Below are 16,506 nucleotides of genomic sequence, written 5' to 3'. Positions count from 1 at the left end.
GACCAAGCCAATGTCATGCTTCTACACAAGATAAAACATGTTGGATTTATTTCTTTCTCTGAATTTGTAATTTGTTTTGTGAACGCAAACACGTGTCCTATTAGCTTAGTAGTTGAAGTATGAATTGTAAACATTAGAAGGATGAAATATTCATTTGTTAATGTAAGTAAATTTCATCTTGGTTTCTTTACTTACTTTGTGTAACGAGAGATTCATTTGTCAATTGGGAGAATTTTGATATTTAATTTATGAATGTGGTATCTCCATGAAGACTTTTAATGGAGGAGAGAATTCAATAGTTCAAGAGAATAAATTATAAATTGAAAGTGCAATTTCAAGAGTTGATCTCCATCGTATGTTGTTCAACTTGTTCTCACATTAACTCATCTTTCATTTGGGGAAAATGTCAAATTTGCACAAAGAAGTGAGTGGCATCAATGTGATTCAAAATTCAAAGTGCCAAGTTTCAACAGGAGTTAATAATCACATTATGAATGAAATCGTTCATTACATCAAGTCTTGTGTATTGATTTAACAAGGGAATTGATATCAGGTTAAACACTTCATAAATCTGCAAGAGTAACTCCACATTTAGAAGCTCAACCACAAGTTCTGGGAAATCTATGCCACATTGGCAGGACAAATGAAACCGGGAGCTTGAAGATAATGACCATGGAAGTAGAGAAGAAGCAGGACATCGGGAACACCATGTCTCCTGATTGATTATCCTTGGTTGATCACTTTCTTCTTTATTAATGACGAGCACTATTCTCTAATAACAAAGTTAATTGAATAAGCATTGAACCAACATGAAAAAGCCATTTCATATTTATCCAAGGCTCGGATGTCACCAAAACAAGGATCGCTTGCAAATTCGGATGCCGGGAATATCCTCCAAACCCATTTTCAGTGCTGTCTTTTGGAATAGCACAAGAGGATTTTTCAAACCAATGGACTTGCAAAATCAGTTGGCTAGCTCCACAAGTGTTGTTTTGTCCCTCCCAATCTCCCTGATCGAGTTATAGTAGCCAAAGCCAAGCATGATATGCTGCTTCTTTAAAACTAGTATCAACTTTTGCCATTAAAGTCCTCCATCTGCAGTAGAGAGAACATTAAGCATGACAAAAAGGAAAGGCAAGCCAAACTGTCAAAAGCCAGAAGAGAAGCATCAACGGAATTGCTCTTTTGATAATGAGTAAAACCATCATATTGCTCATCCCGAGAAAAAGGAAGAAACTGAAGTTACTCCAATCAGGTTCCATGAGCAAAATTTACATAAGCATACAATTAGCAAAAGAAGATTGAGGCAGATGAAAACCATGACTTTGACATCTGGATGCACAGGTTGTACAGGGATTCTATTGATGTTCAGATCTTTCGCTTCATCCAACAAATATTCTATCAATGGTATAGCTAGAATGGGATTCTGGCTTTGATTCCCAAAGCTCGTCATATATGCGAGTTCGGTAAAGTTGAGGCTTCCTAGAATGCATCTCTCTAACACATATCCTCATTTTGCAAAAGAAGTAAATATACACCACAATAAATAACCAAGAAGAGATTCTAGAGCTTAGATCTGCCAACTATAATACACTCAACATACAAGTTCACCGGCCAAAATAACACGATACAGGACAGGGCATAAGTACTTTACCAAAAGCATGACCATAGCCATTTGAAAAGTGGTTATCATCTATCTCACAGCAAACAACTGGCCATCTATCCTTTAAACCCATTTTCAGTGCTGTCCTTCGGAATAGCACAGGAGGATTTTTTTACCCAATGGACTCACGGAAGTGGTTGGCTAGCTCCACAGGTGTTGTTTTGTCCATTCCAATCTCTTGATCAAGTTATAGTAGCCAAAGTCAAGCATGGTATGCTGCTTCTTTAAAACTAGTAACAACAGTAAAACCTATGCCAATCAAAGCAACTGCACCATCGTGCATGTGAATGAACATAAGTGACTTGAGTTTGCATTAAAACCTGCCACATGCTTATTGTAGAACGAAGAAAATATACAAAGAAGCTTCTTAAAACAGCATATTGTCATATTCAACTAGATAATTGATGCGTTTAGACAATGGGAACTTGTTTGGTGCCCCATCAACAATCAAGCAAAACACCAACCAAAAAAAAAAAAATGACAATAGGTAAAAACATCATCTAACCGTAGTCCACCTCATAAGTAGTAAGAAATTGAAACATTGATTCTTTGCTTTTCATTAACACAAAAGATGCAGCTGAAAATCTTACCAAAAAAAGATGCAGCTGAAAAAAAAATCATCTCATAGCAATACTCACCGTCCATCATGGCCATCAAAATGCTCGATCCAATCAGGCAAATGCTTTCTAGCACTTTTCTTTCAGGCTTGTTCAAATTGAGGCGGCTCATCTAGATAGTCACAACGTTACATATATGAACTATATGAATGAACCTTTTTTAGGAATCCGGCAACAATAAGAAAATCAATAACTTTGTTTAGGTTGTGCAGAGTCTGCATAGTATTGACCTTACCATTACAATTAAGCTTCCTAGTAACAGCATGGCCCTGCAGTAAGTATTGCTACAAGTCTTGGATGACCAACACCCCATCAGTGCTAGGGTGTTGGTCATCTCTTGAATATGCCTTTTAAATAAACCATGCCCTTCTCACTGAGCTGAAACTCCTTCCTCATCTGCTCAACTTGCTGATCAATCCCCTGAACAACGATCTCCGATAGCGTCTAGTCTTCCGCCACTATCATCTTTACCTTAATTAGCTCCTTCCTCATTGCTCACCTCCATATCAAGGGTTTAGCCTATTCACACATGACTTCCACTCTTCCAAGATGAGGAACACTAGAACTCAAACTCTTCAATGGAAAACAATCTTCAATTACGCTAAGGGCCTCAATGCAGTGATCCAAAACCAGTTTTTACGAATGTCCAGAACAGTTATTGTAGGAATCAGGCCAACGCTAGCAAGGCCAATGCAGTCTGCTTGCCCTTGGCTTAGAGTCATGATCCCTTCAAACCTTTAAACAAGAACATGAAGCAAATTAAATAGCAGCCCTTTTAGAACAAAGCATCATGCGTGGTTTGCTTTCATTTGCACTAACAATGGTGGCAAAAAACTCATAAGCGGACACGCTCCCCCCTCCCGGCAGCCCCCGAAGAGCATTTTGTACCAAACCCATCACCACCAAAGAGAAAAGAAAAAATACCAATGTTCATGAATCAAAGCAAGTAAGGTATAGTGAATTGGTCGATGCAGATAAGGAAAAACAAATGAAGGATGATAACATCAAATTCAAACGTAAATATTCTCTTGTCATAGGTTGCTTGGCCTCATAATCTGTTGATCACATTTTCTCCCCTTTTTAGTTTGCTGCATAGCTTTCATTACCGTGTGGCAACATCCATATTACGAAGTTACTCAATGTCTAAGGAAGTTATTTAACCTGGACACAAGATGTAAGGTGATCATTCTACCCATTTTCTATCCCTCCCAGAAAAAAACAGACAGACACTCTCATTTCAAATTTTACATACTAGGCGATGTCATAAACTATAAGTGCTCCAGCGACTCCTCTATATTAAGATCTAATGATGGATCTGAAAGAATTCCTGTCCTACTTGTAATTAAAAAAACATTCAAATGAGTCATGAGCAATGCTTGTGTAACCATACGGACATTTATATAGTGCATTATCTCAAATTCAAGCGTTACTGAATTCTTTCACAAACTCGTACGTATAAAAGTAAGTCACTGGAAATGTGGAGAAATGGGTTCCATCTCAAGCACTCTCTGCTAGCCAAAATGGAGAGGGAGTAAGTGTCACTGGCTTCTCTCTGCATCTCTCTGTCTTTGACGTGCTTAATGGCACATGTTATATCAATCAAGTTCAAAATTTTCCTATCGACTGCAAGTAAAAGGTACATCATGTACCTAAACTAGGATTGAGTTTCCCACAATGACATATGTCCTACCATGATAAATCTAAACATAGGCCACAGACACCGGGTTTGAATTGCTAAAAAATACAGGCTCAACTTTGCAGGTTCATCCCACTTAAATGTGCTCAGATACTTGATATTCCAGAGATCATAATAAAATGAGGATCCAACCTCATTGGAATTGAACCTCATCACAACCATAGGGAAATGGGTGGCTCCATACCTATCGATGGCCTTAACCTCCATGTTGGGATCAAACCTCCTCATCACAACCACAGCGTACACCCTAACGACAACAGTCCCAAGACAGAGACGGGCCATATATGTGAAAAATTGGCGGGACAACCAAATATACATTCTTGGAGTTCGGGTACTCGTACTAAGAAACTTCGAACCTTGCAAAGAGCTCGCACATGGCGATGAAATTACCATGTGTGTGCTCACGGCCATAGTGTTGGATGAGTACACTATATATAGACCCAGCACAGAAGCACCAACGATGAATGCGGAGCGGGATGGGGAGGCGGTGGATCTGAGCTCGGCTGCGACGAGCGAGCTCTTGGGAGGGAGAGATTTTCGAAAGAGGGCTTCATGCGGCTTGAGGGAGTGGCGATAGCGGGGGCGGAGGCGAGGTGCCAAAGGCAGCGGATCTAAGCTCGGGTGCAACAAGCGGGCTTCTAGGAGGGAGAGATTTTTTAAAGAGGGCTTGGTGCGGCTTGAGGGAGCGGCGATGGCGGAACTCGAGATGCGACAGGCGGGCTCCTGAGAGATATTTGAAAGAGGGCCTCGTGCAGCCTGAGGGAATGTCTCCAGGACAGCGGAGGCGATCGGCGGGACCCAGGCTCCAGGTGGCGACACGTTTCGCATCCTGATTGGGCGGGCGCACGGTGACGTGGAGCGCCCGGCGCACCTAACATTTACGATGCTGATGTGGGTAGATGCGCAAGATCATAAACAAAATAAGATCATTAACCACTAAATTACACGGATTAAAAAAAAAAAAACCCCAAAACCTAAGAAACAATAAGGCGGGCCCCACTTTTGCGAAAGCAAAGGAGGAAAACAACGTCTCGCACGAGTCAAAAGTCAACAGGAAAAATCTCGAATCGACCGGAAATTTACAAAAGGGAAAGGAAGAGCGAGGGCGTCCAGCTGGGACGTTCTCACCGCCTCGCCCCCTCCCACGTCATCACCGGCCCAGCATCCTCCGCCGTCCGCGTGTCTCGAGATCCGACGGCCACGGCTCCCCCGGTCCGAACATTCTCGAATGGCCCCGAAGCACACGCTTCCTCTCTCAAATCTTATAAAAACCTCTCCCCCTCTTTCTACTCCAAAGCATCACGTCTCGTCACTGCGAAAAAACAGAGTCTTTCTTCTTCTTCGTTGCTATCGTCGGCGATCGATCACCGTCGTTTATCGCGACCAGTTTCGCGTCTCGCTAGAGAGAGAGAGAGAGAGAGAGGAAGGAACCGGAGGAGGAAGTTATGGCCGGAAAGGGAGAGGGGCCGGCGATCGGCATCGACCTGGGGACGACGTACTCGTGCGTCGGCGTGTGGCAGCACGACCGGGTCGAGATCATCGCCAACGACCAGGGCAACCGGACCACCCCGTCCTACGTCGCCTTCACCGACACCGAGCGGCTGATTGGCGATGCTGCCAAGAACCAGGTCGCCATGAACCCCGTCAACACCGTCTTCGGTAAGTTATTCCGTCTCTTGCTCTGTTTTTTTTTTTTTTTTTTTTTTTTTTTGGCTCGGGTGTCTTCCCGATCGGATTTTCGTCGGTGTCTCGTCGATCGGTTTGGTGGACATGATTCTTCGATGTTCGTGATGTTTTCCGGTTTGGTTCCGATGAGTTTGCTCTCTCTTTGGCCATGCGGGTGGAGTTACTTGCCTTTTGTGAAACACTGCGTCTACTTTGTTGATGTTTACCTCGTGTTGTAGGACGCTAGTCGAATCGATGATGCCCTGTTTTTTTTTTTTTTTTTTTTTCTAGTGCTGCATGTTAGATATTGTAAATGGTGTTGGCCGACTGTTTTTAGTACTTGCTCTGTTTAAGCTATGCTAATGGCGCTGGTTACTTGTGAGTAGGTGATGTATGGATGGATGATGGCGTAGTCGTGTGAGTTTTATTCGCGTTAAGATCGTTGAATTTATTTTCCGAGTTAGAGAGGCACCTCTAGTTGCTCGCTTTTTTACGGGTTCTTCCCATTTTTGTAGTTCTAGTTCATTGTGGTGTTGTTCTGACGACTGATACTGATATGGTACTTTTGATGTGTCGGCAGATGCGAAGCGATTGATCGGCAGGAGATTCAGCGACCCTTCAGTCCAGGGTGATATGAGGCACTGGCCGTTCAAGGTCATTGCTGGTCCTGGCGACAAACCCATGATTGTCGTCAGCTACAAGGGCGAAGAGAAGCAGTTTTCCGCGGAGGAAATCTCATCCATGGTCCTCACGAAGATGCGTGAGATCGCTGAGGCGTACCTCGGGGCGAATATCAAGAATGCCGTCGTCACTGTCCCTGCGTACTTCAATGACTCTCAGAGGCAGGCCACGAAGGACGCCGGTGTCATTGCTGGCCTCAATGTCATGCGTATTATCAACGAACCGACTGCGGCAGCCATTGCCTATGGTCTTGACAAGAAGGCGACCAGCACTGGAGAGAAGAATGTGTTGATTTTTGACCTTGGGGGTGGTACTTTTGATGTTTCTCTGCTTACTATCGAAGAGGGTATCTTTGAAGTGAAGGCTACAGCTGGAGACACTCACCTTGGTGGCGAGGACTTTGATAACAGAATGGTCAACCACTTTGTGCAGGAGTTTAAGAGGAAGCATAAGAAGGACATCAGCGGAAATCCCAGAGCTCTGAGGAGATTGAGGACTGCTTGTGAAAGGGCGAAGAGGACTCTCTCCTCGACTGCTCAAACAACTATTGAAATCGACTCTCTTTATGAGGGTGTTGATTTCTATACCACCATTACGCGTGCCAGATTCGAGGAGATGAACATGGACCTTTTCAGGAAGTGTATGGAGCCTGTCGAGAAGTGCTTGAGAGATGCTAAGATGGACAAGAGTACTGTGCATGATGTTGTTCTTGTGGGTGGTTCTACTAGGATCCCCAAGGTGCAGCAGCTATTGCAGGACTTCTTCAATGGGAAGGAGCTGTGCAAGAGCATCAACCCCGACGAGGCTGTGGCCTATGGTGCAGCGGTCCAGGCTGCGATCTTGAGTGGTGAGGGGAATGAGAAGGTGCAAGATCTATTGCTCTTGGATGTTACTCCGCTGTCTCTTGGTTTGGAAACTGCTGGAGGTGTCATGACTGTTTTGATCCCAAGGAACACCACCGTTCCTACCAAGAAGGAGCAAGTCTTCTCGACCTACTCAGACAACCAACCCGGCGTGCTCATCCAGGTTTATGAGGGGGAGAGAGCGAGAACCAGGGATAATAACTTGCTGGGCAAATTTGAGCTCTCGGGCATTCCTCCAGCTCCTAGAGGTGTTCCTCAAATTAACGTCTGCTTTGACATTGACGCTAATGGTATATTGAATGTCTCTGCCGAAGACAAGACCACCGGCCAGAAGAACAAGATCACGATTACAAATGACAAGGGAAGGCTGTCAAAGGATGAGATTGAGAAGATGGTGCAGGAAGCGGAGAAATACAAGGCCGAGGATGAGGAGCACAAGAAGAAGGTGGATGCGAAGAACGCACTGGAGAATTACGCCTACAACATGAGGAACACCATCAAGGACGAGAAGATCAGTGCCAAGCTGCCTGCGGCGGACAAGAAAAAGATCGAGGATGCCATTGAGGAAGCCATTCACTGGCTGGACGGCAACCAGCTCGCCGAGGCAGACGAGTTCGAGGACAAGATGAAGGAGCTTGAAGGCATCTGCAACCCCATAATCGCAAAGATGTACCAAGGTGCTGGTCCTGACATGGGTGGCGGCATGGATGAAGATGTCCCTCCGGCTGGTGGTAGCGGCGCTGGCCCTAAGATCGAGGAGGTGGATTAAGGTGGTCGGGACCCCGATGTTGGTAGGACCGATGTTCGAAGGTGCTTGGTGGTTTGGTCTTTGAACCCCCGATGTTGGTAGGACCAATGTTCGAAGGTGCTTGGCGGTTTGGTCTTTGAGATTTTACTGTTTCCCTTTTGCTTACCTGATGAGATATTGGGTTCCTTCGGTTTTGGAAGGAACCTTATGGGTTATAGGTTATGTTGTGTTTCCTCTTTCAATGTTGAAACTTATATGAGTGCGCGGATTTATGTTTCATTTTCCGTCTGGACAAATGGGATGTTGTGGGATGGATTACTTTTTAAGAAAATTGTTCCTCCGGCGCACGTTCTCTGTTAAGGAAATTGAATGGGGGATAAATACGTAAATAGAGAGGCACCCAAAACAATGCCAGGCGATGTCTCAGAGGGGTGAAGGTGATCGTTTGGCAATGGGGCTTGTGCGGCTTAGACCAGCTCGAAGGGTCTTTTCAAATCCTATTTTCGGCCGAGGCATTATAAATTTAGTTAAATGTAGGTCGATTACACGCGAAGGGAGAATAGTGAATTCTAACTTGGTCCGTGCGCGCAGTATTATATTGGGAGATTGTCGTGCGTAGCTACGTGGTGACGTATGTGAATGATATGACACGGTAGTAACGATATGCGGAAGGACAAATGGATGCTAAACAGGATGAATAAATTTTATGAAGTGGCATAATTAATGAAAGCAAATCAAGATATGACTATGTAACATGACGTAGCAAATTGAATGCAAAATATGATAATAAAAGGACATGATATAATAATGATCACCCGCAACATGATCAGATGAAAGACTCAACAATGAATGCCATTTCTAATAAAAATCACACGAATCATTATGGCTGTAATTGATTCGATTTTGGGAAAAATGCAAAAAATTTAAAGTTAAAAGTTTTTTTTTTTCGAAATGTAAATAGTATTTTGGTAAAGTATAATTTAAAAGTAATTTGGAAGTGACTTTATTTTAAATATTGTTTTTTTATCAGATATTTTAAATATTGTTTGAAAAAATCACATTTTGAAGAAACTTTTGCGGTGCTTCAAAAAGAAAACCGAACTCAAATCGAATGACAAATGAAGGGCTTAGGCTGTGGGCGAGTGAAATCTGACATCAGTAGCTGTCATTGTCACTTATGGTTAGGACAGCCTAAGGTCACGTGATTCGAAGTACTATGAATACTAAAGGCTAAGGCAGGGATTTTTCAGGGCTTTGGAGGTACAATTGTATCTCCCAAAAATTCCAAAAAAAAAAAAAAAAAAAATCACTTGCATTTGTCCAAGGCCTGTAGATTTCCAAAAATCAAGCCCCATTTAATTTCTAATTAAGCCCCTCGACAAATAAAATATTCACAACAAGTCCTTCACAATAATTACAAGTTTTTGATGTTATAGAAGTTTTTCCATTTTGATTTTAGCTTTTCATTTTAATCCGTTACTTTTTTACTCTTAGGCTTAACTCGTATATATCACTAATGTGCGGTTTACGAATATTTTAGGTAATGATCTCCATAATAGACATACAAAAAAATCTCCATAATAGTAAAATTAAATTCTCATGGTAGATATTCCTGTTACTTTATCGATTCAAACTAAATCTAGTGATCCCATCGACGCTGGTGGCCCTCGAATCAATCCAGGAAGGTCCCCTTTTTCTGGCGTGCTTTCTCTCGGCTCTAGTACCACCCCTGGCTTCCCTTTCCCTCCGTGAATTTCGCGGCATCCATCCCTCTAGCGTCCTCTCTTCGCTGTGTGCTTGGTGTCCTTGGTAGAGATCTTTAATAAGTTCATAAGACCCATCCCAAGATTTGACAATGAGGCTTGCTTTCCGCAATTTTTTATTTATTTATTGTTATTATACTTTTTGTACAATCTATTTCGTATCAACTATTGGGTGTTATCAACGTTGCTTGCACACCATGCGTGACTTAGGATTAAATTGATAACGAGACCACAAGCAGACATTTTCATAGAAAGAGAGAAGATCGTGAAAGGCCATTGGAGTAATATAATGTAACGAAACTCCTGCATTCAGATCCATATATGACCTATTTAATAATAAATTGGTTACTTATTTTTTAAAGAAACTAGTTAAATGAGTTTAAAAATTGATTGTTTAAGATAAATAGATCTTAAATGGGTTGAACTTAGAATCCATTTTTAACTAATGCCTCACAATCTCTCTCTTCCCTTTTTAATTTCATAAAAAATATATATTTTTATGAAAATTGAAATTATAATTATTTTTTTTGTCTTTCTTCTTGCTCCTTCCTAAAACGGTGGCCGGCATAGCAACAACCTGGTGACCGGCTAGGCGAGCTCGAGTTGGTTGGATCTGGTGAGATGGAGATCTCACCAAACGTCTATGAGGCTTGAGCTCAGTTGATGCCGGTGACGCTCAAGCCTCACCTATCTCGTCGAGTGAGCTGGAGGCTCACTTGTGGCTCATTGCCAGCCCGTCATCGTGGTTGGCGGCCGGAACAAGAAGAAAAAGAGAAAAGAGAAAAAAATTATATACTTAAAAATAAAAATAAAAATAATTAAAAATTCGATTTTTGAAAATAAAAATAAAAATAATTAAAAATTCGATTTTAAAAATAAAAATAATTAAAAATATTTTAAAAAATTATAAAAATTGTCCATTAAATTTTTATTGCATAAAAGTATTTTAGCAATACTATTTTAAAAAAAAATCATAAAAAATAAATTTTCTTAAATTTAGTTAAATATGTTGGATACGGATCAAGTATGAATTAGATCGTATGGGTAAAAAATTTTGTATTATAATAAATGGATTAGAAACGGATTAAATAGATTGATTTAGATCGGATTATTTATGATTCGACTCAAATCCGATCCGATTCACTCTTTTAATAAGTTTAAGATTTTCTGGTTTGTTACGGGACTATTAGCTAGAGCACGTGACCTTAAATCCTTAAAGATAAGATCACGATTAGACTTTCCACTAATGAGAATTCTCAACATAAGGACTGCACGCCAGGCTTCGGGCTCCAAAAAGTCTAGATGACTGCAATGTACACGTCAACTTCCCCATGGGACGCCCCCACCAACCGCCAAAACTGTCAAAGCCGCTCCTGTCCGGTTTGTCCGATCCAACGGCCACCACTCCACCACCACCGGAGCGTTCTCGAATTCCCAAAAAACCTCTTCCACGTCAGCGAAAACCCTTATAAAGTTATAAAGCCCTCCACTCTCTCTCAGTACGATGTTCTTAATGTTTCTTAGCTTTCTTTGGATGAATTTACTTTGTTTTTGTTTTTGCGAAAAAATGGGTACACATAGTTGATGTTTACTGCATGTTAGAAGATGCTAGTCAGATCGGTGATGCCATACTAATTTTAGTTTGGGGCAAGCTTTGCTGGTCTCGTTGTTTATCGCAAATAGCATTGGGCGACTGTATTTTATAAATGGCACTGATGACATCTAAGTAGACGATGTATGAAGGATAGCTTAGTTGTGGGGAATCTTTTTCCATTAAGATTGTGAATTTATCCTGTAAGTTAGAGAGGGACCTCTACTTGTTGGCTGGTTTTTTAACTGGCTGGTCTCATGAGATTTTACCGTTTCATTTCCTTATTTGCTTGAAGTCCTAGTTCATCATGGTGTTATATCTCGCAACTGTAGCTTATATGATAATTTTGCTATTGACAGATGCGAAGCGGTTAATTGGAAGGAGATTCAGTGACCTTTCAGTCCAGAATGATATAAGCTCTGGCCATTCAAGGTCATCCCTGGTCCTGGCGACAAACCCATGATTGTTGTCAATTACAAGGGTGAAGAGAAGCACTTTGCTGTGGAGGAAATCTCATCCATGGTCCTTACAAAGACGTGTGAGATCACCTAGGCGTACCTTGGGATGACTATTAAGAATGCTGTGGTCACAGTCCCTGCCTACTTCAATGACTCTCAGAGGCAGGCTGCAAAGGATGCTGGTGTCATTGCTGGCCTCAATGTCGTGTATTATCAATGAACCGACCATGGCAGCCATCGCCTACGGTCTTGACAAGAGGGGCAACTAGCACTGGAGAGAAGAATGTGTTGGTTTTTGACCTTGGGGGTGGTACTTTTGATGTTTCTCTGATTACTATTGAAGGGGTATCTTTGAAGTGAAGACCACAGCTGGAGACACTCAGCTTGGCGGTGAGGACTTTGATAACAGAATGGTCAACCACTTTGTACAGGAGTTTAAGAGGAAGCATAAGGAGGACATCAGTGGAAATCCCAGGGCTCTGAGGAGATTGAGAACTGGTTGTGAAAGGCAAAGAGGACGCTCTCCTCGATTGCTCAAACAACTATGGAAATCGACTCTCTTTGTGAGGGCGTCGTGTTTAGACCACCGTTATGCGTGCCACTTTCAAGGAGCTGAACGTGCATCCCTTTTGGAAGGGTATGGACCCCGTCGAGAAGTGTTTGAAAGATGCTGAGATGGACAAGAGCAGTGTGCATGATGTTATTCTTGCGGGTGGTTCTACTAGGATCCCCAAGGTGCAGCCGCTATTGCAGGACTTCTTCAATGGGAAGGAGCTTTGCAAGAGCATCAATTCTGACGAGGCTGTGGCATATGGTGCAGCAGTCCAAGCGGCAATTTTGAGTGGTGAGGGTAATGAGAAGATTCAAGATCCATTGCTCTTGGATGTTACGCTGTTATTTCTTGTTTTGGAAGCTGCCGTTGGTGTCACTGCTGTCTTGATACAAAGAAACACCATCGTTCCCACCAAGAAGGAGCAGGTCTTCTCGACCTACTTGGACAATTAACATGGCATCTTCACCCAGGCTTATGAGGGTGAGTTACGCAATGACGAGGGATAATAACTTGTTGGGCAAGTTTGAGCTCGCAGCATTTTCTCCAGCTCCTAGGGGCGTTCCTCGGATTAACGTCTGCTTCAACATTGACGCTAACGGTATATCATGTCACAGCTGAAGACAAGAGCACCGGCCAGAAGAAAAGATCACGAGCACGGGCGACAAGAGAAGGCTGTCCAAGGAAGAGATTGAGAAGATGGCCCAGGAAGCTGAGAAATACAAGGCCAAGGATTGTAAGAAAATAGTAAAATTGATTTTGTTTGAAGAAGAAATTAGCTTATTTGTCTTTTAATTGTTCTTTGGCTAAGTATGTGAAAGCAAGGAGCATGGCGGTTTGCAAACCTCCAAAGAAAAGTGTGCTGCAAGAAGGCACACGTTGATAAAAAAAACAAAGGAGGCTGCAGTGGCGCTTCTACTCCTTAAACCGACTTTATTAAATGGCCCCTACAAACCGCCTTTGAAGAGTTGATCCAGGTGTGCACTCATCAAAGCAATTTTGTTTGTTTTCCTCTTGAAGTCGGTTATTGGTCTAAACTTGGGGTAGTGAAGTTTGGTAAAAAAGAAGGGGCACACATTATAATAATATATTAACAGCTAGTGGAGCCTTCAAGAAGATGCAGGGAACACGTCAGTCAAAAGAAGAAAGGGAAGCAAGGTTCGACTTGCTAACTTGTACTTGGACTTGGACTTGAAGAAAAAGTTGCAACGACTCCCTTTCACACTGAAGACGGCAAAAATCAAGAGGAAAAGTTCAGCTTCGCTTCTTGCATGTTGAAGTCCAGGCGGTGGAAGATGCTCATAAATATATAGAGTTACGTTAGTTTATTTCTTTTAGAGAGAGTGAGAGAGCTTTAGTAGCTTATAGAGAGAAATAGAGAGATAATTTTAAGCTTAGCAAAGCTTGTGTGTACTTCATATTAAGCCTTCGCAAGGCATTTTGAGTACTATAATCTCTCATTCTGTGTTTGCCCTCTCTCCTTACCAAATTTTTCAAAGCTCGTTTATTCTTTTGGTTCCGATAAGGATGAGCAGAAGAAGAAGGTGGATGCGGAAAATGATCTGGAGAACTATGCATATAACATGAGAAACACCATCAAGGATGAGAAGATCAATGCCACGCTCCATGCGGCGGGCGAGAAGAAGATTGAGGATGCCATCGAGCAAACAATCCACTGGTTGGACAGTAACCAGCTCGCTGAGGCAGAAGTAGAAGATATTATTTATAGTGACATTTCGGCCACACAATGTATTATGTAGTTTGATATCTTAGTTTGGCATTACAACGGTCTAAGAACATGCATTTTTTGCTATTCAAATAGGTAGCATAACCACATATCTTAGGCTTTGGAGTTTGCACTATTACAACGACCTAAGAACATGCATTTTTTGACTATTCAAATGGGCAGCACAAAGACGCATTCTAAATTCTATAATTCTAAACAAATATTACAATGTCCCAGCATGTATTTCTATATGAATTTGGAAATGAGGGAGTCAAGACTTATATTTCTATACAATGTTCCTAACAAATGAGTGTAGCTTCTATTGTCCATAATTAGCTTGCTTTTAGCAAAGGCCATGCGAGATGCATTTTTTATAGGTCCTTCATTAGCTCTACCAAAGATAATTGTATTTGTCTCCTCCTTATAGTTGCTGACTAAAGTGAGACTCACGCCTAATCTTTCATTGTGAATTACATTCATCGGGGTGTAATCCTCATTCTTAATTTGACGCAGATGGCCCGAAGCCAAGAAACTGCCATGGTACTTGTTAGAGCCAGCAATCTTCAATAATCTTCCATCATCAATTGCTCTAAAGGAGTTCCTCATTACCGTTGACATGACTAAAAGTGGAATCTGCAATTTCCATAAGTCGACGAAAATGCATAACATTGTGAGTGGCCCTGATAAACTTGGTTGATGGTCTTGCCATTCTCGAAGTAGATGTGAGAATATGGCTTCTTGGTATTCCCTCTAGCATGCTGCTCACTTGTAGGGACTAATGTACCGCATGATTCAACATAAAAGACAAGTTACCATACAGTTTCTCAACTCTTACTGTCCTTTTCAACCCTAGGACTCAACAGAAAGATAAATAAATCAAAGTATAATCATATGCTTAATCTAGAGTTGTCACATTTATTGCAACTGCAAATAATTTTTGACCACTTGATAACACCATGAAGAATTATCTGTGGCACTTTGTGTAGAATTGGAAAAATTAAGAAGAATAAAGCATTAAAGAGACGGGGCATGTCATGCCATGAACCCCGGGCACGCAACAATTCCTTCCTTGGTTGATAGAAAGCGATGTCCCATGACTCATAGCCAATCCTTTCATTTTTAATCTTTCATTATGCGCAAGCGGAAAACGAACCATCTCCCCATCAACAGACAATCGAGCAATCAAACATGGATATTGAGATGAACAACATAAACACAACCTCTACTCATATGTACACATTTTTACATTTTCATATTGGATTAATCTAAGGTGGATCATTTCTAATTTACAAGCTCAACAGAGAGGCTGATCCATCCTCTAAGCTAGACCAAAAAGAGACTAGTATAGGCTAACCCAATTTGTACACCAAAAAGAACTCTTGGGCTTGATCCTACTGTCACTCGGATCTAGAGGACTTAGACCCCGTCGATTCAGAGTTGGAGCCATACGGGTCTATTGCTGGTGAAGTGGGGCCAGGATTCTCCACTGCGCCGTTAGGAGGGTCCAGCTCCATGGGATTCTAGTCATCGTCCTCAAGGCCCCTACCAGGCGGCCTGTCAAAATCTTGCAGAGGACTGATCAACATATCTCCATTCTAGATGAACCATGCCAAGAACCTATGGGGTATCCATTGCCCTGGTCCTTCATCCACTCAGATGGTAGTGAGATACTTCTCGTACAGGTATGCCCGACCCGGGAAGTGGTGGTGTGTCACGATAGTATCCTAGTCCTTAGGGATACCGATCCTCATTGGCGGAAATGCCATCCTAAGGACCTGAAAGTGGTTATACAGTAACCAGTGAGATATAAATCTCAGCGAGTCCTCCCCTAAGCCCCCGATTAGAACACCAACTCAACTCGGGGTATCTCTTTAGAACCACCCCACAAATCAACCATGACTAACAACCAACAATCAACAAATCACAACAGTTAGGGTAACTATTAACTACATAGTCGGTTCGCATGCAACTTTACTTGGTATGCCATACCCTGCATGTTGAATCTCAGCACAAAACACGCAATGCACATGGCCGTTAGATGATGCAGTTCATGAATCACATACGAGTCGCATCACAAGTGATTTCACTTGGCCATTGCCACACCCTGCACGTTATCAATTCATGCGTGTGTGCCATAAACAATGTGATTAACATGTATAATCGAAACTAATGATGCCATGATTCTCATACGTTCTTGCACTTTATTGTGCCACCTATCATACATCAATCAATCACACGGGTCTCGATTATAAAGTAAAATCGTTATGATACATCCCATACCGCGCCATACAATTTTACCCCATAATAAGGCCCAACCGACACAACCCTCACGAGTACTCTAGTTACTAATGACCTACCGGCCATAGCTAACTTTCCGATTAGTGCTCATTCACCTCAACACTCATGCGTGCTCTAGTTATTAATGACCTCCCGACCATGGCTAACTTTCTAATCAGCGATCATCCGACTCCCGCCAGGCTACCGA

At 42.2% G+C, this 16,506-nt stretch overlaps 2 protein-coding genes and 1 pseudogene across 7 annotated transcripts; 2 read left to right on the top strand and 1 right to left on the bottom strand.

Moving 5' to 3' along the window:
* Positions 1-443: 443 nt before the first annotated feature.
* LOC104445671 lies at positions 444-4,456 on the bottom strand. Of its 6 annotated transcripts, XR_005546860.1 has the most exons (5): positions 4,161-4,456; positions 2,516-3,015; positions 2,302-2,392; positions 1,655-1,930; positions 444-1,095 (listed from the first exon to the last, which is right to left on the bottom strand). XR_005546860.1 is itself a non-coding variant. In XM_039303249.1 (2 exons), exons 1-2 carry the CDS (start codon positions 4,385-4,387, stop codon positions 2,877-2,879), a joined length of 366 nt encoding a protein of 121 aa, XP_039159183.1. In that variant the 5' UTR covers positions 4,388-4,456; the 3' UTR covers positions 2,263-2,876. The 6 variants fall into 6 exon arrangements, 1 of the variants encoding a protein (XP_039159183.1); XR_005546859.1 differs by having other exon boundaries at positions 2,302-3,015; XR_005546862.1 differs by lacking the exon at positions 1,655-1,930.
* Positions 4,457-5,266: 810 nt separating this feature from the next.
* LOC104430869 (heat shock 70 kDa protein 4) lies at positions 5,267-8,259 on the top strand. Its single transcript, XM_010043580.3, has 2 exons — positions 5,267-5,635; positions 6,222-8,259. Exons 1-2 carry the CDS (start codon positions 5,422-5,424, stop codon positions 7,952-7,954), a joined length of 1,947 nt encoding a protein of 648 aa, XP_010041882.2. The 5' UTR covers positions 5,267-5,421; the 3' UTR covers positions 7,955-8,259.
* Positions 8,260-11,263: 3,004 nt separating this feature from the next.
* Positions 11,264-14,718, top strand: LOC104423306 (annotated as a pseudogene).
* The last annotated feature ends 1,788 nt before the right edge of the window (positions 14,719-16,506 follow it).

The sequence above is a fragment of the Eucalyptus grandis genome, chromosome 10 (assembly GCF_016545825.1).
Source record: "Eucalyptus grandis isolate ANBG69807.140 chromosome 10, ASM1654582v1, whole genome shotgun sequence".
In the NCBI taxonomy this organism is placed as follows: Eukaryota; Viridiplantae; Streptophyta; class Magnoliopsida; order Myrtales; family Myrtaceae; genus Eucalyptus; species Eucalyptus grandis.
Note: the sequence above shows the minus strand (reverse complement) of the source record. Positions and strands in the feature narration are given on the sequence as shown.